The sequence below is a fragment of the Frieseomelitta varia genome, unplaced genomic scaffold, assembly GCF_011392965.1.
Source record: "Frieseomelitta varia isolate USP_RPSP 00005682 unplaced genomic scaffold, Fvar_1.2 scaffold_810, whole genome shotgun sequence".
NCBI lineage: Eukaryota > Metazoa > Arthropoda > Insecta > Hymenoptera > Apidae > Frieseomelitta > Frieseomelitta varia.
This window is the reverse complement of record NW_025110602.1, coordinates 2,037-29,126: the sequence shown is the minus strand read 5'-3', so window position 1 is coordinate 29,126 and position 27,090 is coordinate 2,037. Positions and strand designations below refer to the sequence as shown.

The following is a 27,090-nucleotide window of genomic DNA, read 5'->3' as shown; positions in this document are numbered from 1 at the left end:
TTGCGTAAAACGTGATTGAAACACGTTTATATTTATACGTGAGATATTAGTAACTAAGGAATGATACATATAATTTATATAGAAACTCTACAAGTTGACTTGGAATCATTATTATAATTGATAGTATAATTAATTATATAATTATAGTGTATTTAATAGGTATTATGAAATTAGTAGGTATTACTATGAAATTGGTATTATTTAATATTTTAAATATTTTATATTTTAAATATTTTATATTTTTTTAATATTTTATATTTTAGAATGAATAAAATAATAGAAACGACGCAATTCCACATCCTAACCACACACACATATGCGGAAAATACGTCGTGCACGATACGCTAACACAGTGTCAGTCGCTGAAAAATTTTTTATGAAATTACAAACTATAGTCATCATGCCCAATGTCTTTCACCCACCCAAGTAGCACCTGGGCACGTGAGTGAGATCCTGACAGTGAACACGGAAGGGGTTAAATCTGAAAATCCTGAACTAAAAAAATGATTAGTTTATGTAATTTGTATCTAACGGACTATTGCATTATTTTATTTCAAACTGTAATAACTCTGTTCTTTAAAAAATTATTGAAATTACAAGACAATGAAGACAATGGACAAGAATTGAATTTATTAAACAAGATACTATGAAATGTAATAATTGACTCAAACAATCAAAATCAAACAACTGACTCTGAATTAAATATTAATAGAAATAACCTCAGGCGATTTCTTCATCAAAGCACATTTTCAAAAATGCGAAAGCAATATTCAAACTTGTTGCCTTGATTCAAAAATCTGCCTGTCGCGAAGTATTTTCTTGCACATAAAATTTCATACATTTTTCTACGGAAAGAATTCTAATCTATTATATATAATCAAATTGTATTGAAGTTCATAATTATAAAATTCAATTAATTAAATCATTTAATACCATTATCATTGTTTTATCAATATTTAATACTATTATAAAAGGGAAGATAAAGTTAAAAATTATTGATTATCATAACAATTATTAGTTATTAATTATCAAAATATATTCTCAGTATATTAACAAGTAATAACTGCCTCTTTCATAGTAACGAAGTCGGAGGATATCCGTCTTCTCTACTACGAAATGCTCAAATGAAATCATTTTAATAATAATTTATCTATTCATGTTGATATTAATATGAATATTTTGCTTTTACAAACATTTACATTGAATATATTTTGATTTTACAAGTAATTACTGTAATTGTATATGTTCAAATTAATTGTTAAAATCGCGATGTGCAAGAAGCCCTATCCTGATCTAACACATAAAAAACCTGAAAAAGATGTTACTACTCACGGATATAAAAAATATCCGCGGTCACTATGCTCATCAAAAATTCTATGTAGACAACCAGTCACACGTGCCGATTCGGACCTTTCGTCCTACGACATGATTGAGTAACCGGAGGAACTTAAATGCATGCGACTCACGCAACAGATGTGAAGAACGTTATTATCGATGCTGCACTAAATCAGAGAAAGTTATCGTGAAGATCCTCATTAACTAGATACCCATGGTGGAAGTGAATGCCGTGAAAAATATCCTAAAAAACATAAAATATTTCGTTCCTAAAGACACAGTGTTATTGGTGAAAATTTAAATTTTAATAATGATAGAAATTCGGACTAATAATTTGAAGTGTTTTTATTTTATAATTATAATTTTACATTCGACTTTAATAGAAAGAATACTATAGATAACAGAATTCAAATACAACATACTAAAGTACATACATTTTTGCTTTTGAAGCATCATAAGAGCCTCAAAAGATTAAGGGAAGTGGAGATTGTAGAAAATCTGTAACAAAATACTAAACATTAGAATTTATGTTTAAAAGCAAAGCAAAATCTTAAATTGGAGATAATGAGAGATTCTTACATTTTTGGCTTTAGAGTTACCGTTGGATTTTCCCCAAAATATACCAACAAGTTGATGCTATGAAACATCTGTAACAAAACATCAAACATTATATTTTGTTGTCAAATTTGAAAAATTGAGGAAATTGAAGTATAATATATAAAATTACTTACGATCTTGATTTTCTGGAGACGCCTTATCCCCTTGAGCACTCACTTTAATACCGGAAACGAATATTGAACAAGATAAAATACTAAAAAAGAAAAATAAAACACTACGCGCACGTTTAAGTAACAGTAGGCGAACTCACTGACTCTATCTTTGCGAATTATAATTTAAATGAATTAATAATCTAATTTAATGAGAGCTAATTTTGCTCAGAAAAATATTAAAATACACATTGTGCAACAGACACTGACTCTACCGACCGCATTGCGCGCGGTCACAAAAATTTTCTGAAAATAAAGCTGATTAGAAGCAGAAGAGGAAAGGATATATTCATTTAGAAAATACTGTTATTTTTATTTTAGAAAATGATCATAAACTTGAATATGCAAAGATATTAGCTGGAAATTATAAAGTTGTATAATATTATTTATTATGTATATAATATTTGTAGAAATTATGTTCTGAATATTCGTTATTAAAGTGAAGTATACACATTAGTAATATCCTGTCATATATTATAAATATTCGAAAATGTTTGCACAAATCAAAATTTCACAACTAAACATGTATAAAAAATTATATACTTGTGAAATTTTGCTCTGAATCGTTCAATTGCGTGTCAGCGTTCGGAAAAAGTACATTATGGCAAAGTATAGTATAGTAAAGTATGAAAATTTTGAATTTAATAATCTAATACAAGAGTATATATTCATTTCAAAAGCATATACTATTAAACTACGATCTCCATATTCAAAACAAAATATTAATTGATTTCATCAGTTCTATTTTCATCTTTGTATATCATATAATTACAAAATTGCTGTGAGTTGTATTCCAAATATATATAAATTGTACACCAAATGTTGTCTAAAATGAATAAAATGTTACCAACTTTCCATGGAAATTCATCAGATTGTTCATTACTGATCATAGTATTCTATGCTATCTTTGCAACCAAGGAATAACCTGCACAAAAAGAAACCAAAAGTTAGAACAAATATGTCAAATGAAGGCAAATATGTAAAAGTGAATCGATAATCAGATCAGCTTCAGATTCTATTAAAAAAGCATACGAGACAGATTTCATTATATTACAGAGTAAAATTATTATTATAACTATTAAATATGTATATTCTCAATAAATCATTGTTAATACAATTATAAGAATTGTTAAGAATTACATAATATGAATATCAACAAATAATAGAAGTGTATGTGTAAAAAGATATAATAAAATATGTGTGTATGTGTGTGTGTGTGTGTGTGTATATATATATATAAAACAATGAGTGTCAATTACAAGGTCACAATATTTGTACAGGTTAGAATTGATATTAAATTTTGGTATAAAATTATAAATAACTTTTAGCATAGTATGTTCTGTTTAAACGTTTATATGCTATTATTTCTTAATTGTTGAAAATTATATGTAATAATTATTTGGTTAAATCTTACCTTGAGTTGAAGCTAAAAATGCACGTTTTATTTTAAAAATTCACAATACAAAAACAAATCCAAAAACTATTGATTTATATTTTACATAAGAACTTTTGAATAATACTTCTTTCTGGATAACTCTTCTGTATAAAACTTTCTTCTTTACAGATGTAGCGTCCTCCCTTCAGCCATGTTTCCCGTTTAAAACTCGATCGTGAGAAATATCGATCAAGATTCGAGAATAGTAGGAAGTATATTCCATACTTCACCGTTGTGGCGCTGTAATCGCACGTTTCACATGATAATTTGGAATAAAAAAATTAAAAACTCTATTTCAAATCAAATACACAAAATTCATGAGATATTCTTAAAAGAAAACGAAAAAATTCATATACTTGATGAAAAATTGTCAACACTTTGCTGGAACATAAGAAATTTTGTTATATTACATAGAAGAATTATTATTTTAGCCATTAAATACGTACATCCTCAATAAATTATTGTTCGATTTAGTATTGGAATTGTTAATAATTATGCGGTATAAAGTTTAAGAATTGACAAATTAATAGAAAATATTACAATAGAAACAAAAGCATATTATATACATCATACAAAAATAGTAGTCATATTACAAGATTTGAGTTAGGTTACAATATTTGTACAGATTAGAATTGATATTAAATTTTGGTATAAAATTATAAATAACTTTTAACATGATATGTTCTGTTTAAACGTTTATATGCTATTATTTCTTAATTGTTGAAAATTATATGTAATAATTATTTGGTTAAATCTTACCTTGAGTTGAAACTAAAAATGCACGTTTTATTTTACAAATTCACAATACAAATACAAATCCAAAAACTATTGATTTATATTTTACATAAGAACTTTTGAATAATACTTCTTTCTGGATAATTCTTCTGTATAAAACTTTCTTCTTTACAGATGTAGCGTCCTCCCTTCAGCCATGTTTCCCGTTTAAAACTCGATCGTGAGAAATATCGCGATCAAGATTCGAGTATAGTAGGAAGTATATTCCATGTTTCACCGTTGTGGCGCTGTAATCGCGTGTTTCACATCATAACTTGGAATAAAAAATGGAATAAAAATTTTGTTTTAAATCAAATACACAAAATTCATGAGATATTCTTTAAAAAGAACGAAAAAGTTCATATTTGATGAAAAATTGTCAACATTTTACTGAGACATAAGAAACTTTGTGACATTATATAGTAGAATTATTATTTTAGTCATTAAATACGTACATCCTCAATAAATTATTGTTGGATTTAGTATTGGAATTGTTAAGAATTATGCAGTATGAGGTTAAAGAATCAACAAATGAATAGAAAATGTTACAATAGAAACAAAAGCATATTATATATATCATGAAAAAGTAGTTATATTACAAAGTCACAATATTTGTACAGGTTAGAATGAATATTAAATTTTGGTATAAAATTATAAATAACTTTTGGTATAGTATGTGCTATTTAAAAGTTTATATGCTATTATTTCTTTAATTGTTGAAAATTATATGTAATAATTATTTCGTTAAATCTTACCTTGAGTTGAAGCCAAAAATGCATGTTTTATTTTAAAAATTCACAATACAAACACAAATCCAGCAATTATTGATTTACATTTTACATAAGAACTTTTAAATGATCTCTCTGGATGATTCTTCTTTAAATAAAATAAAACTTTCTTCTTTACAGATGAGGCGTCCTCCCTTCCGCCATGTTTCCCGTTTAAAAATCGATCGTGAGAAATATCGATCATGATTCGAGAATCGTAGGAAGTATATTCCATGTTTCACCGTCGTGGCGCTGTAATCTTCAATTAATTTAAACCTAATACGCGCGTATTTGGCACGAAATATTAACTTTAAATAAAAAATAAAAAACTCCAGTCTAAATTAAATACACAAAATTGATGAGAAATTCTTAAAAAGAAATGAAAATATTCATACACTAGATGAAAAATTGTCAATACTTCAAATTGTGAAAGATAATTGTAAAGCAATTAATTTTATTTCAAAACGCGAAGTCTCTATTTTAATAATCCTGAGTTCATTTCTTTCAAAAATATTTATTTTTATATCATGCAGAAAATGTAAAAGTGAATAATTTTCTTCGAATATTGTAAAAATTCACACATATCGCTGAAAAAAAAGTTTGTCCATCACTGAACAATTGTTTTTCATGGCCAATCATGATCTTAAAAATTGTAATTTTTATTTAAATTTTGTTATAGAGAATGTGGAATTTAAATAAATAATTACTCTTTCTTCAAATTATGATTCATTAAAATGCACTAAATAGTCAAACGATACATGATTCTACAGATAACGTTAACTGCAAACACGAATCTCCCGAAGAGACCTGGAATACTCTCGCAACAGAGAGTTAAGCGTGATGTTTAAGTTTTACAATAGATGACAGTGTCGAAAGTTAAACACTTGATACTGAGTATTCGGTAAATATTTTAGAGAGGTAAAGATAAGACTCGCGCTATCCATTTAATATCAATTTTCTACTGCAACTTTTTACTAAATATAAATTTGATAAAAAATAGTTAAATATCGCTTGTATCTTTCCTAATATTGATCTTAAAGATTTTAATTTTCTATCACGTACGTGAACATTATAAAGAATACTCTTTGGAAATTCTGTCTCGAAGAACCAAAACGCGATTTGAAGTTTGACGAACTCTAAAGTCGATACTCGTTAATGTTGGTCTACTTCGAAGAACTTGCAATTGTTTAGCAAGTTGTTTAACAACTGCGAATCAATTTGGTAGGATTTCCCTTTTTCAGTTACAATTCTCCTTGTCGTACTGACGAAATTTCGCTTTGGAAACTACGGAATCTCTCGGAGGTTTATAAGAATACTTAATTTGCTCAAAGTTTAAGAGCTTTCAGGTTGATTTTGGCAAAAAGTATCAAAAGAAAAGAGAAAAGAGAAACAAGAATTTATAACAAGTATTTACTATTTACAATAGGTATTTAACGATTTGCAACAAGTACATAAATATTTACAAGGTGCTATCGTTCGATTTAAACCATTTGTCAATGTCTTTGGAAAATTCTTACGATGTGTTCGAAATAAATTACTTGGTCGCACAGTACTACATTGATACAAAAGCTGCAGAGTAAAATAGAATTTTAAATTCGAGGGGAAGCTTACAATTTGAATATTTAACTACAGGAAAATCGTCTGAATTTCCGACGATCTTGATCTTCTTCTGCATCCACCCGACTTGAATAATACACCAAAGTTATGTGCATCTTTCTATGCAGAAAGAAATCCTTGCGCCTGCAACGTTAAATACACGCGATTAAATTTCAATCAGGGAACGAACATCTCCATTCCACCGAATTTCAATCGGACGAGAAAAATCGACACCATGACAACCGTGCTGAAAAACCAATTTATCAATGAAATTCGATTATCAACGAAGAATAATCGAGGATCAATTGGCGAAAAACAATCGATGGTAACTGGTGAAGTGTGAAAGAGAGCGAGAATCGTGAAATTTATAGGTGGAAAACCACGCAGCCATAGATGTGCCCAGAGAAAAGGGTTTCACGGATCGTTCGCTTGACAATCGTTCTTTTTCGTGGATCCTTGGGATGATCGTGCCCGATGGTGTGTCCTCGTCCAACCACACCACCAAGCTAGAAGAAGTCTCGACACATAATCGATATTCAATCACGTACGACGACATCTTCGTCGTTGCCCCAGTTCCGAAACAGGCGGCTGGGTCGTGTGATTCGCAAAACCGAGCATGGGGGAAAAATCCCAGGGCTGAATTTTCCAGAATTCCAATACGTCTCCTAGTTATCTGACGCCATGTCCTCGATTTTTCGAGCCAGCCTGCACGCAAAAGGCATCGAAAGGCATTACGCTGGGGGGGAAAATCGCGAGAATAGAGATCACTTGACTCGCTACCCAAATTATTATATGTCGGACTCAATAATATATTTACGTGGGGACGTGCAATTTTTTTTTTATGCATTGTTTAGTACGTTTCTATTAAAAATATATTTTTCCCGAGTTAATCCGTCTTTGTTACTTTTGAACTGTCCACTCAGAAAGGGTCAGATTCTCTCGCATGTGAAAATTGATTAACTAATCTCCATTAAAATTCGATTGATCTTAATTAAGCTAAGTTAATCTTAATTCGATTACGACCTCCACGGGAAATGGATGTTTTATTTGTTTTGAGAAAACTTCAACTTCGTGGACTTCGTGGATTTCACGTCGGTGAAAACGTTCAGTGACGTATAGGACACAGTGGGAGACCTTCTGATTGTATCTTCTTTTGTTACAAAGAGAGCAACCATCTTCAAGTATTCTATGAACGGCGCGGAATCTATCGAGGGAGAAATTTTTCCAGCAAGGCAGCCTCCGTACCATCGGAACTTTCGCGGAATATATTCTATCCATTCCCAAGACATCTTTCACTCTCGGAGATTGCCACGAACGCGAGGAACACTTATTCCGCGTCCCGGTTCGTTACTGTTGCCACTACAGCCCGAGCATTTACCTAAATTGCGACTTATCGATCGTAAATTAATCGTGCATCTTCGCGTCTTTATATACTATATCCTAAGAATCTTCTTCTTTGGAAAAACCACCAGCGTCCTCGTCTGACATATAAAGCTTGATTAAAAAAAAAAAATATCAAATTGCAGATATACCTCGGTTTTTATTTATCACGGACAGATGACAGAGTTTTAATCTTCAAGTGTACTAAACATTTATATTTATTGTATCGTTGCGTATAATAAACATTCAACAAAGATCAAAAGTAAGCGTGGTTGGACAATAACAGATCGAAAGATGCACAATAAAGACAGCTAATACAACTAATATAGTGTAAAATAATGCAAAAGGGGAAGTAAGATGGGTCTCACAAATCGTCCTGTAGCACTTAAGTATTGAAGAGCGCTATATATTTGCAACGCTTTCTATACTTATTAATTACTGGATAAATTGAATCTATTATCACACGTATTGTTCCACGTAAATGTTCTAGTTCTAATTCTAACCTGATATTGTTCTACATAATATTCTAGGTGGAAACGAATGTCTTACGAGGAAGGTTGGCGTGCGAAAGCTCGAGAGAGACGGTGAAGACCACGAGGTGATATCACGAGGGACAGACAAAGCAAAGCGCATTTTCCGACTCGTCTTGCAGCCGCTCTCCTCCATGGACCGTGCCTCCGTTTACGTTAAATCAAGCAATCAACTAAAGTGCACCGCGTCGGTGGTTTCCACGAGAATGCCGATTCAACTGGATTAACTTTAATCCGAAGACGTCGATACCGCCATTCTTCCAACGACTCGAGAACGCAGCCCCTTTCCCCGAGAGTTATAATATCGCCGGATAAAATCCGCGGAGAAAGTCTCAAGGAAAGACGTGTGCTTATTTTTCTTTTTTTTTTTTTTTTTTATCCTCTCCCCTCTCAAGATGTCGTAGAATTTCGCTCCATCGCTCGATCGTCGAAGTCAACGAGTGAGAAGAAACGAAAGCAAGAAAGTTCAATGAGTTCTTGTTCGAGCGTCGTTCCAGACGTTTCCACGATGCTTTTGAAGGATACACGATGTATAAAGATTGCATGATGAAAGAACCGTAGAAGTTTCGATTGGATACACATGCTGAACAATACGATATACGTGAAAGAAAACATCTTTCTTTTGGAGGAAGACATATTGATTACTAACTTTCCATACTGTGATAGAAACTCAAGAGATCAGCTCGATCTGGAATCAAGATAAGGTTCAGATAAATTTTCGAGATCGAAACGAGATCAAGTTGAGATCGTCTTGGATTCTGATTGAAATCAAAGCCAAAGGACGAGATCAAGTCAAAATTCAGTTCAAAGATCGTCATATCAAAATGAATTTCGAAAACAAGTTGAAAACTTGACGAATTGAGATCAGATTGAATCGTTGAGACTCGGACGTGTTTTACAATTAAATCTTACTATTAACTGATAAAAAATATGCAAATTATAATACAAAACACAGAATGTATCCAAGTTCTCATAAATCATTTGATTTGAATTGTTAACCAAAATAAAGCTGAAGTTAAAGTCAAACCAGAAGACAAATCAAAATGAATCCACAATTGGATCAAGCTCGGTTGGTTATCCCAAGGATTAAACTAAAGTTAAATCGGAGATCCAATTTCAGATTAAACGGGATTTTTATTTATAAAACTGAAGTTAAAAAATCCTTTTTCAAAAAGAATTAGTGTAATTGCCCCGCAGATGACGCCTCAGTTTTGTTTCTCGGCAAGAGTAAATCCAATAAATCTCGCGATATTATACGTGCAACAGCAAGGGATCGGATAAATCCTTATCAGACATTTTCAAACGATGGTACTTGACGTATGCGGGATAATCTTAATTAATTCCATGTAAGTCGGACTTCTCATATATCAAATACATCGGTGTGATATCTATCTATACTCATCCACAGTGGAAATCGACGTTCTCCCTGACCCTTACCAAGCTTTGCAATCTGATCGTAACTAAATCCGATGCTCAACATTTCGCTAGAAACTGTTAGATTATGGTAGAGTACCAGATCTAACATAATGAATTTTAATACATATATATATATATATATATATATATATTTATAGCGATTAGCTCTTGTTCAATTACCATAAATCCATAAATTCGTCGACTCGAAATTTTAATACATATATATATATATATATATATATTTATAGCGATTAGCTCTTGTTCAATTACCATAAATCCATAAATTCGTCGACACAATATTGAAAACAATGACAGAATTATAATTTGAAAGATATTCGAACCAATTGTTTATAAATATTTTGAATTTGACTTTATATCAACATTTCGTCAAATATCAAATAGTCCCGATCAATATTTTCAGGTTAAACGACGTAAACTGGGGATGGCAATTGCTCAACTGTGGCAAGTCTCCGCTTAATAAAATCAAGCCGTCATTATCAACCTTAATGTAACGCAACATCCTCTCTCTCTCTCTCTCTCTCTCTCTCTTTTCTCGACGTCCATTACAATATTAAAGGAGAAAGAAGAGAAAAAGAAATGCGCAGGAAGAAAAAGAGAGAGAGAGAAATGGAGAAACATCTGGAGGCCACTGGGAAGAGACTTGGAGAAATTAGAAAACCGCAACTCGGACGTGGAAAACCCGGGCGGAGAACGGGGAGGATTCGCGCAACGAGGCGCGAGGAAAAAAGTTATCAAAGCGTCGGAACAGACGAATTTTCCACTGGTGGGATTCGGCGACCCTTGAATCCTTCGGTCGACCGACACCGAAAGAAGTCCGTAGAACCGGCCAGGCCAATAAATCCAGCCCTAATGTCAACTCTAACAACGATCCATCCTGACCATCGGCCGGGCTTGAAGCGGGAGAGGAAGCGAAAAGGGAGGAAGGCACAGCGACGGTGGGAAAGAAACAGGCAAGGTGAAAAAGAAGAGGATGAGAACAGCATCGACAAAGCTGCGGTTTCCAATTTAGTAGCGCCACTTTATATACAGTTCGGCGCGGCTCAAACAGGGATGGAAGAGTGGTTAGGCGGGGGGAGGGGGTGATTCGCCCAATGCGAAAGAAGGGCTTGAAGAGTGGCGAACGCAGGGGCGGAAAAGAGCGACGAACCAGACATACAGCGAGAAAGCTGCGACGGGAACGGAAAGTGGTGGAACTTGTAAGGCGGCGATGAAAGCCCACAGCTTTTGAATGGTTCCTCGTGCTTCGTCCTGATTGCCGTACAAATGTCTCGTCGCTTTCCATGGGTCATTCATGCTTCCCGTCCGTGTGAAAAGCAACGACGACGCCGACCTCTCTGTTGACTCGCTTCGACCCGCGCCGCCGGTTTCAAGGTGGCTAAGTGTTACGCGTTTTCGATTCTATGTGCTTTGTTACGTATACACTTAATACGTGGGCTCTGTCATAACGAGTAGAACGGGTTTCAATAAAATTTTTTGATTGGGATAAAAGCTTCTGCGATCGTGATCGTGGCGGTTTATAAAATTTTACCAAAAGCCTACCTATATTTACCGAAATAAAATAATGGCGAATACATTTGATTGCAATAACACACCTGTGTTTCTCGCAAATACTTTCTGTAATTATTTTCAGTGGGCTCTCTTATGTTAATGATTTACCGTTTGTATGATTCACACTTGTTTGAGATATACTTATTGAGATATACTTGAAGATATAAAGAGTATAAACTTGAAACAGATCAGTTTGATTGTTTTTAAAATATGCTGGTAACAACGCGAATAGATAAATGAAATTTGTTAAAATTGGGTTTCCTTTCCCCAGTATGAGGAACAACACGCGGAGGATACGTTCGATGATACTTAGCCTGAAACTCATCTCTTCCTTTCATTTTCCTTGCATTGTTTCTCCCAATAGTTCGAGTAGATTTTCTTAAATTCCATCGATGGAACTCCGATCGATTTCCAAGATTTCTCGAGACGGTTTTATCTTCGCAAGATGATGAAACTCTCGGTCGATGTATTTTTCCGCACGGCACTACGTTGTGTACAGCGTGCGCGAGATTTAATCTTATAAAGGAGAGAATGGCGTCCAAGACTCCATTATATATGTACACATTTATTTCAAATCAATTTCTGCAGTTTCCTTGTCACATTATAATTTCTTCGCCAGCGTGCTACACGCTTTTCAACAAAAATAACTATTAAATTACGTGAACCTTTTAAAGCTACATACTTCACGTTTCATTGGGGGAAGGAAAAGTATATCTCTGATTTTGTATCAGAAAAAAACTACACATTTTAAATAAAAACAATTATACAAAATTACTTCAATCTTTTATCAACGACATATTTCAATGGGAGGATGAGAAGTATACTTGTTCTAATTATTCCACTTTTAAATTAAGTAAAGCAAACACACCTATCACTCAATACAAAAGAAAAGCAATCTTTTACTTCTTCAAAATCAAACCGTGAAAACCACACTCTCCCTTGGGAAAGTTCTAAAACCACAAACGCCAGGACGATTTTTAATCTCAGCTAGTTTTTAAACTTCATTAACTAAGTACCACCCCGACAGTATCAGACCCAGAAGCAAGGCATAACCACTTGACGAACTCCCGTAAACGTCGCAACCAAAATGGCTGCTCTTCACGCTCCGCAGCGTTTAATTTTCCACCATCCTTTTATGCATACGCTATAAGAATATCAAAGGGGATAAGATGAACGTTATTAGAAACTTCTTCGAGGAGAGGAAGTAATTATGGGGAGGCGGGAGGAGCGTGGAAAGTTGACAAGCGAGGGGGAAGAACTCAGACTGGCGGTCGCGTTTCAATGACTGTTCGCTGATATTTCGAAACTGCGAGCACGTAAATCCAGAAGTCCCGGGTGCATTCGTCGTGCGGAAAGATCAAGCATTTCGACGTGGCCGTACTCGGTTTGAATGTCCGTGGCCAAGCCGCCGGGCAAACACTCGAACGATGTTGGAAAATTGGCAGTACATTTCCGTCCTGACCGGAATTATATTCAGCGAAGCGCGGAGCCTTTGCCGCCAAGTCGGTGACGTTGCATCCTTTCATTAGCAAGACACACATCGAATATGGAAATTTAATTAATTAGGTAAACAAGAATTTTCATCCAGACTTGAGCGACGCCGATTAATCCACAGTGTTAACAACAAGTCACAGAACGACCAGACGAAGGGTAAACGGGTTTCAAAGCGATTTCACGACGCACGAGGATCCTCGGCCGTGAAATAGCTACGTGAATCTCTCTGTTCTAGAAACTTTTCGCCGTAGAAACCAGCCGAAATTACCAAAGTGGCCGAAGTGATTCGTGTAACGGGTCCCCGTTCGTGCGACTTTTCGATTAGAGATTTCGCAGATTGGCAACCGACGATCTTCGAAACTCGGAGAGACGATGAGGGAATTTCGATAGAATGAAATTTTTCGAAGTTACGAGAACACGAAGTGCTAAACGGTAGCCTGTGAAAGTTTAAAGTTGACGAATTCTAGGGAAAGTCCAGGTATCGAATTTAAAATTTGGAAATTAAAATGTAGAAAAAAACATGAGACCATCCCTCTTGAGCATAAATAAGTTCTGAATTTAATGCTACGAAACTTGGTGATAGAGAAATTCGCTTTTAGCACCCCTGAAAGAGGGACGCATTTATTTGTGAATGTAGCTGTGCATGTATGTTCACCGTAGGCGATTTGTTGCCGAACGAGCCTGTTTATCGAAACTATCGATAGAAAATCAGGCAAAGTAACTCTCTAAAAACAGGAGCGAGAGGGAGGGAATACCGGTCGACTCTGGGTCTATGTACACAATGAAAATTAACTAAAGTAAGCTATCATAACCACGTCCCGAATATAGTTTACAGACACCTGATACAAAGCGTAATAAATACCCTTTGCTTCAGACAGGAAGTTAAATATTAATTAACGCAGCTTCGCTAATGGACCTTTGAATATAAACGCGAAACCTAAGAGCCTGAAATCTGGTATCGTCACGTCACATGCGTCCTTTCATGTACATCATGTCAGTTGCATGCAAAAAATATACCATGTTCTAACGTCTATCCCAAAAACGTAGGCTAGAACCCTCTTGGAAACTTATCTCCTTAATACGATGAAAAGGATTATCCAACGAAATATCTTCTTTGAAAATGTCACGTATACAACAATTGCATAGCTAAACGGCAAAATTCCACAAGAACGTAAGTTGAGAAGCAAATAAAAATTGTTTCTTTATAACAAAAACGCGTGGAAGTTGCAAAAAACAATAATCATGACAAACTTAATAAAAATTATAAATAAAATGAAAGGAGCAATTTTTCCTAAACGATTGCCACAAATTTACTGAAGAAACAAATACCTAAACGGCAAAATTTCACAAGAACGTAAGTTGAGAAGCAAATAAAAATTGTTTCTTTATAACAAAGACGCGTGAAAGTTGCAAGAAACAATAATCATGACAAACTTAATAAAAATTATAAATGAAATGAAAGGAGCAATTTTTCCTAAACGACTGCCACAAATTTACTGAAGAAACAAATACCTAAACGGCAAAATTTCACAAGAACGTAAGTTGAGAAGCAAATAAAAATTGTTTCTTTATAACAAAGACGCGTGAAAGTTGCAAGAAACAATAATCATGACAAACTTAATAAAAATTATAGATAAAATGAAAGGAGCAATTTTTCTTAAACGATTGCCACAAATTTACTGAAAGAAAAAAAAGAAACTGAAACTAGAATAGGGGTTGATAGACGAAAGGGTGAAAAAGCGTTCGAAGAAAGCGAGAGAGGAGGAGGAGAAAAAGTTCAGGTGCATAGCTTTTCTATGGGCTAAGTTAATTTGAAAACACAAAGAATTTGCTCCGCTCGGGAAGTAGACGAAGACGTGTTTTTCCCTGAGAATACTCCTTCGCCCGCCTCCATCAACGACTATATAGTCTCTCTCTTCCCTTTCGCTGTTTCGTATCCATCTTCGTCCAACTACCCGTCTTCCATTGCTCTTTCTCCGGTTGGGACCACCTTCTCGATACTTCGAGCACGCTTTCGCACCTCGCGACCAGCTTTCAAGCTTTCTCGACCCTCTGAAAGCTCGTTGACTCGAGCCACGTGGCGAAGAAAGGGTTTACGGAACGACGACTAATTCGTTGCATCGTCGTCCGCGATTAAAACGAGCAATTCTCGAGGTGAAACGCTCGAGAACCTTTTCTTTTCACCGACTTCTCCGCGATTCTTTTGTGTGGCGTGGATTTTCTTTTTTTTTTTTTTTGTTTTTCTTTCGCGCGAGTGGGTGGACTTCTCTGTTTTTCCTTCTTTTCGCTCTTGAGTAAATTGGTTTCTCTGATATATATTTTTGGCGAATTTTCAGAGTTTAGAATTGGGGGAAAAAAATGTAATTGAAAGGCAAGCATAATTTTGTTGAATAAAGTAATTCACTGTGAAAATCAATTTTTGCACGTGTCTGAGAATTAATGGAATTAATGTAATCTATTCATTGTTCGAAATTTATGTTTCCATCGACGGCAGTAACTGTTTCCACGTATTAAAAGAAACAATTGATTCAATAACACTATTCTAAACAAATGTACACGTAGAGTAACAATCTTTCAATTATAATAACGTCCAAATATTAATAAGAATCATAACGCATCATTCTTCTGTCAAATCGACGATATTAACACCACTTGTGTCGCTAACTTCGGCCATCAATTTCCGTCTCTCGTCTATTTTCACAGATGTATAAATAAGAACGCAATATTGAAACGCGACTAACGAAAAGTTTCGATGGAGAAACTATTGTTCGTACAATGGCGAATGCATGTACGGAACGTGGGAACGAGAATAGTGTCATAAAGTACCATTCATCTGGCGCGCTATGACTAGACACAACGGCAGGCAATGTCCGATTCAGTGTCTGGCACGGAATCGACCAATTCTCCCTCGAGCTACTCACGTACCGAGTATACTTAGGTAATAAAGTCAATCGATAAGATAACAGTCGAGAGTGGAACTTACGCGAACAGATTGAGGGTCCACCGAAATGAAGAGGCTTCATCGGCTTAGCCATCTTGATTCTGTTTTCACAACCTCGATTCTTTTTCTCCTTACGTCCTCCCCTTCTCCTATTCATAGCCAGTTGGTTGGATTGATTCGCGTCAAGTGAAGAAGTGGACTCGGGAAATTTTGTGGATTAGGGAATGGAACGATTGATTTCAGCTGGAAAGAGAAGCAAGGTTTGATTTAATTTCGCCGACTGGGAAAAATTGGGCAGCGTGAAAAGGGCCATCGGCGCAAATTGATTTGCAAATTCGAATTCTTGTGAAATTCGACGACCGAACGGAGATTTATGTTAATTACAGAAATAACCAAAGGCGCGAAAATTGTAATTATTTGTAGAAAGCGTGATTACTTTGCATCGGTAAAATGAAAAGTACGAAATAAAAATGCGTTACTCTGAAATATCTCGTTCGTTTGTTGTACGAAATTTTCATCTGTGAACTTTAATCTCTTAACGCGGAAATTATACAGACAAACTGTTATAACGGAGATAAAACGTACGATACCCCGGGCATTTGCATAATTGTTTGAAAATAACGTGCAAAACATGCAATAAACGTAGCACAGTATAGCCAGTAACCAATGCAGAATTGCAATTACAACGTATCTTTCATACGTATTTCATTGAAAAGTTAAAAAAAAGAAAAAAAAAATGCTCTTTACAATACACTTAATACAAAAGTTGATTTAACTAAAAAAGAAAGTGCAACTTGTCTGTTAAATGTACGTACATAATGTACAGGATGATTCAGAATTGTGGCGTAAGATCAATGAGAAAAATAATAAAAGAACGAGTTGCCAATATGCCAATTTCGTTCTGTCATTCTCTTTGCTCGGCAAGAAGGAGGCGATAGATAAAATAAGAAGGAATTCCGTTCGTAACGAAGCGTTAAACGACTTCCTTCGGTCGATAAGTGACTTCTGTGATCGACTCTCTTCCGTCTCATCGCTGCCATTATCTTCGATCTAGTACGGAATTCGGCCATCCCTTCACCTCCTTCACGATACCTCGCGTTCCGATTATCAACGAAGAGGACGGAGTAAAATTGAAAATTTTCGTTCGTCGCTTTCCGACTCTTCCCTTTACCAAATTTTGGCACTCTCTGATCGAGATACCTTCCCGATATTAAATCAAATTTCTCAAAGACTGAGAAAACTAACACTTGCTGTTAGACGTTACAGATTAAAATGTTTCTACAGACTGCGGAATGAAAGATTACACGCGAATTAAACGTGACTGATCCACTGTGAAAAAAAGAAATGAAATTTTGGTTGTTAATGTTCGATTTAAATAAATTAAAATAACAATAAAACAATGATGAGATAATAAATATAGATAAATACATGAATTTCAAGTTCAAGTAACGGAGAGTTAATATTAAGTTACAATGTTAGAGAATTTAATTAAAAAAAAGAAAATAAAAAGAGAAATATATTTTATAAAAAAGAAAATAGTTTTATAAAGGTTTATAGAAATAATTTTATAAAGGTTTATAAAAAAGCGTCGCTCCTCTACAGGAACTTGCATTACTCGAAGTAATTATATGATAGAATTCAAGAAATCGGAAGCGCATTTTCGAGTGAGTATTTCGTTTCTATCGCTCGTCGCCATTATCGCCGACCCTCCGTGAAATTCGCGTTATTCACGAATTGAGGAAGCAGAAGTGATGAAAACGATGGTTGCTCACGCGAGACAATCCGAAAACCTATATAAATTTGCCCAATGATCAAGTTTACGCCGCCATTAATGGTGAAACGAGTTAGTTTAATAACGATCAATCGCGAAGTTTAGCAGACTGAGTGCCCTGGGCGATTTGATTTCGACGCCGTCTTTTCCCGGTAATCTACGAGGAAGACATCGTCCACGATCGAAGTACGTACGCTTTAAAATCCGTATCCACAATTAGACTGCTACAGACAATTACTAAATTATACATATTGATACGTATATACGTATACACAGTACACAAAGAATGTAGAATATATTTGATGGAAAGCACTTGTAACATTTAGTGTGAAGAGCAATGCAAATTTTTGAGAAGCAACTTTTCTTTTAGTTATGTTACAAATAATTTATTGCAAAGCAATTGTAATAAAAAATATTATAATAAAATTATAATAAAAAATAACAATAAGATAATATAATAAAAAATAATATCCAATAAATCCCAAGGTAACCTTAGGAAAAAGAATTCAACGTCGTGACATTTCTCTGTCAATGTGTCTTCTATCACATATCTCGTCCGTATTTTCGTCGATTAATAAAAATCTCGATTCAAAGAACTGAACAAGCTTTAACAACTCGATAAAATCCCTTCCCAAGTATCTGTACTATCCATCATCTTGTAACATCCGCAATTGGCAGGTATTGCAGGTTAAGGTATTGCTCAAAAGCTCGTTGTAAAATATTCCCGTGAACGAGAAAGCAAAGACGTAAAGACGGGACAGAAATTGAAACGAAACGCAGGACAGGGTCGAAGGAGAAACAAGGTTTGTCTCATCCCCTTCGAAGGCGTCCTCTTTGTCTGGGGACAGTTGACGGAGTTCTTTCCCTTGTGAAGTCACTGATTCCCCAGCCGTTTAAACGTGTCGAGCGACCAACACGTTCGCACGGATATCCTTCGGTAGTATCGAGACGGTAGTATCAACGAATCTTTGGAAAAGATTAAAAGGACACCGATGGACGGCGACGAACGGCCAAGAGGAAAGGGAATGAGACACCAGGTGAAACGGAGTGTCTCCGAGCATTAGGTCGCGAGAAAAATACGGATTCGACTCGGAAAGCAGCAGAGCAACATCCTGGGACTAGAGATCCAATACCGCGTTAGGCGACTATTTAGGAATTACTCAGACAAAAGTGATAGGAAAGTCGAATGACATTTACAGAGTATATATTATTGTATAATAATATTACATAATATGGACACGGTGTTTAAAGTGGACGAAACCATTCTGGAAACGGAAAAGGTAAATAAAAACAACGAACATCAAATCACGCTAATGCAAGGTTCGTCAAGGTTTCAGATAGATGTAGATATTATTATTTTTCTTAACACATAAACGAACTTTTCAAAAAAGAAATACTTTAAAGAACAATACACAATATTTGTATTTATCCGAAAGATATGCAATAATTATAATATATATATAATAATAATATAAGAATCTTTAGTTTTTGTACTACAGATTTCTCTATTGAGAGATAATTTCCACTTGTTCGAAAATTTCTCAAAAATCGGAAGATATAATTGTACGACGTTAAAATTATTCGTAATTTCTAGGGAGGAAAAGTTTTTACGAAATTGACTGTTTGGAAAGTTGTTTCAGTGAAGCGTACGTAACGCCCTTCGCACTCTCTAGTCGATGGCCATCCATCAATCCCTATTTCCGCAAGTTTTCGGTTAGCTATCGATTCCTTCATATACATAGACCCTTCGTCCTATCGTGTCTAAGGCAACATCAGCAAGATAGCTTTACCAACATGTCCATCGGCTTGTCCAGCAAGAAAACACGTGTCCCTCTTCATCTCCCTCTTCTTTTTATACTCGCTATCCTCTCTCAGTCCCTTTTTCACATTCAGTTTGCTAAACGACGTACGTTAACAAAGCATGCACACCGCCTTCAACTTTGTGCTTTCTTCTCTTCGTCTTTCGATTTTTAAAACGTCGTCCGTGGAAAATCAACGAAGAATTCAGACACGTTGCGTAAAAAAACATGTTCAACATGTCGTGTAAAAATAAACCTGAAGGGGCGGCGGGAAAATCAATATTTTTTTCTCTTGAAGAAAAGCTCAGCCTACGATACAATTCATCCACTATTAAATATTATATTGCGAATATTTTCCGAAATTCATACCTCTGTAAATACAAATTTAAATAAAGATTTGTTTCACCTTCTATATATTACAAGGAATACTTTACATATTTCTGCACGTTTAATTAAACTTCCAATACGTTCACAAAAAAAAAGCGTGCGTTCAAAAAGCTTTCTCGATCCAATAAGCTAGAAATAACGAGAAGCTATAACTTCTAAAGTCTTCGCCAAAACATTTCGAACAATTCTTATACAAACACCTCGTAAACAGCCTAATAATTTCAGCACACGAAGCCAGAGATACGATTTATCCGACAATGAAACTCGTGGATCGACCTATCCATCCCTTCAACAATCACGTCTGCACAACGATCCGCGTGATACGAGCGGAGAGGCAAACGGGCAAGAAGCGAGATTGATGATTCCGCCGGAAGTCGCTGCCGGCCCGTCCCGTCCCGTCCCGTCCCGTCCCGTCCCGTTCACAGCGGCATTAAGTCGCCGCCCCCGCGTTGCCCTTGGCATTTATATTCATCGGCAAGTTTGACTATACGCCACGGCGGGACGGCTTTCCGCGAACGGGGCCAACCTCGAGGAAGATATCGGAATCGGAAACGGGGAAAGGTGGAGCCGTAATGGAATAGGCAAATCCTCGCGGCACTCCATCCTTCGACGGCTAGGAGAATCGGCCGTCCACCAGGCACTCGAGGTTATAGCCTGGCTTTTATTTCCCGAAGCATCGATCTCCATAAAGTTGCGCCCGCGAAATGAGTTCGCCCGGCCTTCGAGCCGACCTCCTTCAGCGGGCGCAATCGTACTTGCACGCGTATCGTTCGAGTTTCCGTGAATCCTGCACACCAGACCGCGGTTTAATTGCGAGCCGTTCGATCCCCGCTTCCTTCCGAACGCTCGCTATAAATACGGCCGGCGATCAAGTGCTTGCAATCGCTACCACGCTCGCATTTCTCAACACCTGCCTCGTTAGGATGATACCGATTTTTCGAACGTACGAACAGAATGACACTTGATTTAATTTTAAATTAATTTCGAAACAAATAGTAGAAGCTGACGACACGATTTGCTACAAACGTATGAACGTTAATTGTCGAAAACGAAATTCTAAACCTGGGGCTTGCTTTCGGAGAAAAGTAACGGAACGAAGAACACACAGGGTTCACGTCCGATTATCGCAATTCCATTTCCCCGCGATCGAACGGCGCGAATTTTCCCCCGCAGACATTGTTGGAAAGCATGCGTGAAAGACGAAGACGCCGACGAATCCGAGAACTTTGCTCCACGGCAAATCGACTTGTCACGAAATCCTATTGCCGCCTCCTGCATGTTTCCAGCGTTCTTCTCGTTTTTCTCTCTAGCCTCTCGCCAGCTCCCCCGCCGTGAAACCCGATAAAACCTCGTTCGACGGCGTGCTCAAATTTTCGAGACGCTTAGCCCCCATGATGCTTGCCCGGAATCGGATTTTACCGCGGCGAACTCACCTCTAACGCGCCATGATTATTCCTCGCTGCCACTACGCCATTACGCGCAACGTCTCGTTACGCGCGCGAAATTTTCATGATGCGGGTGACAGAACGTTAACTACTTGCAATTAGTATCTCTGTCAATTAGCATCGAGCTATAATATCAACCTGGCATTCAAACTGTCTGAGGCTGAGGGAGGGTTTGTTTCGAAAATCCAAAAAAGAAGTTGCAAGCTACATCAGGGAAACTTCTTTTAAATCTCATATACTCGCGATTTTTCTCTCGTTTTGAGATTAAGGATTTACTAATCAGTTTCTTCTGCACTCCCGAGCAACTTTGTTCTTAATATACTTAAAGCGTTCGATACTCTTCGTTACGAACGAGAGTAAAAGTTGCGAGACGTCTATAAAACTCTTGAACGCAGGTCAAAGAAGAGCAAAGAATCATAATAATAAAAGTTTCAATTACGTTTAAACTCAAGCAGATTCGCCGAGTTCCATTTACGGATATTTTTTCATTTTTTTTTCTTTCGTGCACGGTTCCAGTAGAAAAAGTAAACAGCGTACGAGTCCAAATGGGTTTTCATGAAGTATCGTGATGAAAATTCATAGGAGCGCGGATGTGTGGAATCTACGGTTACGTGTCTGAGACGCGATGCAACGCGTGACGTGCGAAACGACTGCTGCGAGCAGAAAGGGTTAAAGAAGGAACGTGACTTTTTTTCCCTTTGTGCATGATGCACAGGTATCGCGCAAGAATGCGCTTTAAAATTCAAATTCCCCGTGAAGCTGTCGTGAGGTAACAGTTGCGAATAATGGAAAGTAATGTACAAGCTTCGTGGAATTTCTTATCAGAACAGCAAAAAGCATCTCTTGGACATTGCCAAGTTTGGAATAATTTCTAGTATTTTCGTGATTTTTGGAAAATAATAAATAAAAAAGAAAAAAGGAGAAACTACTGTATCGAGAAGAAATGAGATACAAAGTAGGCAAATGTAGCGGCACTACGAGTATGACAAAAAAAGATTTCTGTCATTTCCAAAGAACAAGTACGGAGAAATCGCGACGTAATCGGTGATACAGCATCAGAGAGGTATCTCCGTCAGAGAGGCAATAATGAAGGCTGGCTTTAATTGAATACTTCCCAGGAAGTCTATAGAAGGCGTTAAACAAACTATCGGCATTCCGACCACGTGGGAGTACGCGTTCGATGCCGGATCCACAATAAATCCTTTTCTTTCCTCGCGCAACTCTCACCCTTCCATCTTTCACCTTCTCTCCTTTCTCTTTGCACCGTGCCACCCTCTCGTTTCAATCTTTTTGTTTTGCCCCGGCTGTATCCAGCCGAGCTGCGACTGCCGGTTTCCGGTCTGGAATTTCCGGCTTAGCTTAAGAGCTAATAGCACAGCCAGGAAAACTACGCTTTTCCCTCCTACAACTGATCTATCTCCGGGCCCTTTCCTTTCAATTCCTTGACAGATAATCGTTCTCCCGAACGCAATTAATTCTCATCTTCGACCAGCGACTTTCCACCGTGAGGCCGGATGGTACGAATCATCCAAGTGTGACGGCTTGATCGATACTGATACCGAGATCATAGTTCGTGGAAAAAATTGTAAAAAAATCTCGAGCACGGCCCTCTTGCGCAATAATTTAGGAATTCAACTATTGATAAATCGGCGAGTTACGAGTTGTAAGTTATAGATTTCTTTGCTGCAATTTTTATTATTATTATTTTTAACGTCCGATTAATATCTCATTAGTATTGTTCATCGAACTCGTAGAATTTCACTAATAATATTAATTCACTCGCGCAAGGTAGCTCAAATTGTAAGAAATTGGAGAATCTGGAATTACTAGACGAACTTACGAATGATGAAGATTTTTTTTGAACCATTAATTAATCCCTTCGATTAAAAAATATGTTGCAGTCCAATGCAACAATTTTCATGGTTCAGTCTTACGTTACAAAATTCTCAGCCCGCCAATTAGATGTAATTGACTGTCTTCTATTTTGGGTACTACCAGAATTCTCGAAATTATTGGTTACCATTCAAGGACGACGAGGGAAACAAAAGACAAGGGAAAGACGAGCCAAAAGTGGATGGAGGCCAAGGTTCGTGTATTCCGATGCAACGGACGATCAATAAATAGACGCAATTCCTAGGAAGCTATCCTGTGGGAACTCCCTTTCTATCTAATCCTTCCTACCGATTACAGATTTCTATTCAAAACGGACGCCGATGAAACTCCATCCTCTGACGACGAAGCCGGAATACACACGTGGCCCTTGTGTATATCTGTCATTAGTGAATATTAACGTCATTGTCACGTCCAACGTTGATCCCGCCCACGGCCAAACCTGGTCTTCCGCCAATACTAGAACGATACGGACTCCGATACCGTGTAATTTAATCACGTTGATTGAACGGATTCATCACAATGTAATTAACCTTCAACCACTATAAGTATCTTTGGACCGTGAGCACATAAATCAGGATATTTACTTGTAATGTCCATTTCATACTTATTAGAAGAGTTTGGATCATTGATCTAAATTCCAAAAAGATATTAAAATTCCAGAATCATGATAAACAAGTTTGAAAGGAGTATCCGAGTATAAAGTTAAACAAGTTAGTCTCAGATGGCAAAAACATAGGATCGAGCATGATCGATACGAATTACGATTCGTTCTTCTACAGTTACCTACGGTCTATACTATTTAAGAATACTATACTATTAAGCAGAACACCATAAGAATCGCGTTTATTCATTTAAATTACCTAGAGCAATGTTTTGTCAAAGAAAAATCATTAAAAAAAAGCCGCGTACAAAGTAGATACTATGAACAAATATGTTCATGAAGAGTGAATTATCATCAAAAATGAATCATCTTTCTCATCCACGTGACAAAATAAAATATATATATATATATATATATATATATATATATATATATACAAAAAGAAGAAAGAAAACTCTCGAAGAGGTAATATCTCTCGCGACGAATATTTCTCGCGAACTTTCTCCCCAATCAGGCCAGTTTCTCTAATCGATCCCCCGTGTTCTCCAATCGTCTTGTACGTTTCTTCTTCCGATCAAGAGTCATTCGTCCCGCAAACACGCCGGGACGAGGACAAATAGCATTTGCAAGGGGGCTCGATCTTCCTGGAGGATCTTCGATTCGGCTGATTCTTTTCTCCGCCGGTGATTACGGGCCAGATAGCGTCCTTCTGTTGGCTCTCGGCCGTATTGTACCGGCGATCCTGCTCATCCGTTTCCGTGAATCTCTCGACAGTCTCTGGCCGGTCGGTTTGTTTCGTCACAAAGTGATCCAACGGATTAAGATACTCAATTTCCAGCTTCTTCGACACGACGTTCAAACATGGCTCGCTCTCCTCCTTCAGGAAATCGAACAGACCGGCGACGTTCAGCGGGACGTTCGTGTGAGAATCCAACAGATTCAGCTGCATCGAGTTCAACACCACTTCACCTGGTGGATATCTGTCCCCGTAACAATCCCGTAGGCACGCCTGGAACGTTTTGAACCGATACGAGCTGTAATTCCACGTGATGTCGACGACAGGCAAAACCTGATCGGTTTTCACGAACGTGGAAGAATATTTCGCGACCACATTCGCTCGAGTTCCGCTCGTACGTCTGCCTTCTGTCTCGGCCGCTGAGTCAACGATCGGTAACGTTTGAGTCGGTATCACTGGCCAGGATGAAACGGTTCTCAAGTTGGTCAACGATATCTTGGAATCGGAGCTGGCGACGCTGAACACCGTAGATTCTTTGGGATAGTGTTGCAGTATGTTGGAAGCGGGTGGTTTGTCGGCGGTTTCTGGGTCGGTCGCGTAATAATGGAAAATTGTGCATAGCTTTCTTGGATCTGCCTGTGGAGGAAGTATAATTTATCGTGACTTCAGTGATTTGAATTTTCTGAAGTTCTATGTAGTCTTATTAAACCACGGAGGTTCATGGAAATTTACGGAAATTCACGGAAATTCAAATAAACTACGGACTTCTAATACGTATGTGAAAATCTAATTCACAGAATCACGACATACTCAAATAAATTTAAAAGACGCGATAACCTCTAATAAATCACTCGGACTACAAAATTTTCTCTACAAACATTACAAAAAAGAGAAGAAATTTCATGTGGATCAATTACATACGATTAACATTTGGAGCTGAACGATGATAGGAAACATTAGGATTAAAGTGAGAAACAGGGCGTAAATGTTCTCCATGGAAAAAAACTTGACGAATGTCTTTGTATTTTCAGTTTCTATGAGAAGGCTAAAATCTCGTCCGTTTTCTCCGGCCAGAACGTCTTCATCGCTTCGTGGCTTACGATGCCGACGGAATACATTTTCAATCGAGTTTTTTTCTCTTCATTAATTCTATAAAAGTCGGTCAAACACCCGACACCGTCAGACCTGGCGCGGTCTATGGATCGATTTTTACGTCGCGACGCGAGACTACAAAAACCTGTCATTTGTTTATGGAAATATGCGTGACCGAATCGAAATGAAGAGTTTTGTAACCTGTTTGGACATCTCGTTGACGTTTCCAAATTTAATACATATCCGTGATAGAGTCTCGTTTCACGTAAAAGGACAGCGGCTTGTAAATGTATTCGAACGCTTACCATAAAAAATTTTTACATAACTGCTTATGCTTATATCAAATTGTTAGTATTTTGTAGTGAGTGATTCACGAATGTATTAACCAGTCTAAAAATATAGAAATTACAAGGCATTCGCCGTGAATATTGATATTTAGCAAAAAAAATTGTTAATTTACATTGTAGCACATTGTAATAAGTATTAAAGACGACCCCAGTGAATATTAAGTCTTATCAATATAATTACAAGTAGTTAATTCATTGTCTGTGTATTTTTTTGTAACCTTTGCGAGTTTGCATGAAATATCCTGTTTTTGGATGCGTATGTATGTTTCAAAACTGCCAATTTTCAAAATGTTTCGCATTAGAGATACAGAACACACTCATAGAAAATTTCTACAAGTATTCGAATAGTTTCATGAACTGGTGACCAAATGAAACATTTGAAATATAGAAAAATTGAGAGAAATGTATTAAAACATGGGGAGTGGATATGAAAGAAAAGAAGTAATGCAGCCTGAAATTTCAATAAAAATATAGAACGAATAGCGGCGATGTTCTGATAATATTGAAAAAACGGTGATCACACCGAGTCTCGGTGATTCACAGGGAAAAATTTCATCGCATTTCCATACGCAAGGGGAAAGAATGAATCTTTTTTTTTTTTTCGTCGCATAGAACGTATACACTATGCTAATCTTCCACGTTTTAATATTGCTTTGTGGGATTAAACTTTGAAAAAAAAAGAAAAAAAAGAAAAAAAAACGTCACCGTACGTTTATTTCACATAGGGAACAGTCGAGTATTTTACGACTGCGTATACAAAATGTTTCGACGCCAAATTTATTCATTTCCAATAATAAAAAGAACAACAATGATGTTTCGACGAGAAGGAGAGGCAAAATAAGGACACCAAAAAACGAAAAAAAAAGATAATTCTAACAATAAAAAGAATGTTGCAACGACAGGAAAAAAATTGGAGTTCCAGCAGTGTAAGAACAATGAGAGAGAACATGGCCATCGTTCCATTTTACAAATCTACGAAACCCCCGGCGCGTTTCGACCTTTGTTTCGCGTGCAC

At 36.6% G+C, this 27,090-nt stretch overlaps 1 protein-coding gene and 1 long non-coding RNA gene across 2 annotated transcripts; both read right to left on the bottom strand.

Moving 5' to 3' along the window:
- Positions 1–1,219: 1,219 nt before the first annotated feature.
- Positions 1,220–2,380, bottom strand: LOC122536201. The gene is made up of 4 exons (XR_006308357.1): positions 2,067–2,380; positions 1,915–1,982; positions 1,770–1,833; positions 1,220–1,579 (listed from the first exon to the last, which is right to left on the bottom strand). It is a non-coding gene; the product is annotated as an uncharacterized LOC122536201 (long non-coding RNA).
- Positions 2,381–24,362: 21,982 nt separating this feature from the next.
- Positions 24,363–26,024, bottom strand: LOC122536200. The gene is made up of 2 exons (XM_043668367.1): positions 25,558–26,024; positions 24,363–25,272 (listed from the first exon to the last, which is right to left on the bottom strand). The coding sequence occupies exons 1-2, from the start codon at positions 25,630–25,632 to the stop codon at positions 24,475–24,477; spliced, it is 873 nt and encodes a 290-aa protein (XP_043524302.1). The 5' UTR covers positions 25,633–26,024; the 3' UTR covers positions 24,363–24,474.
- Positions 26,025–27,090: the final 1,066 nt, after the last annotated feature.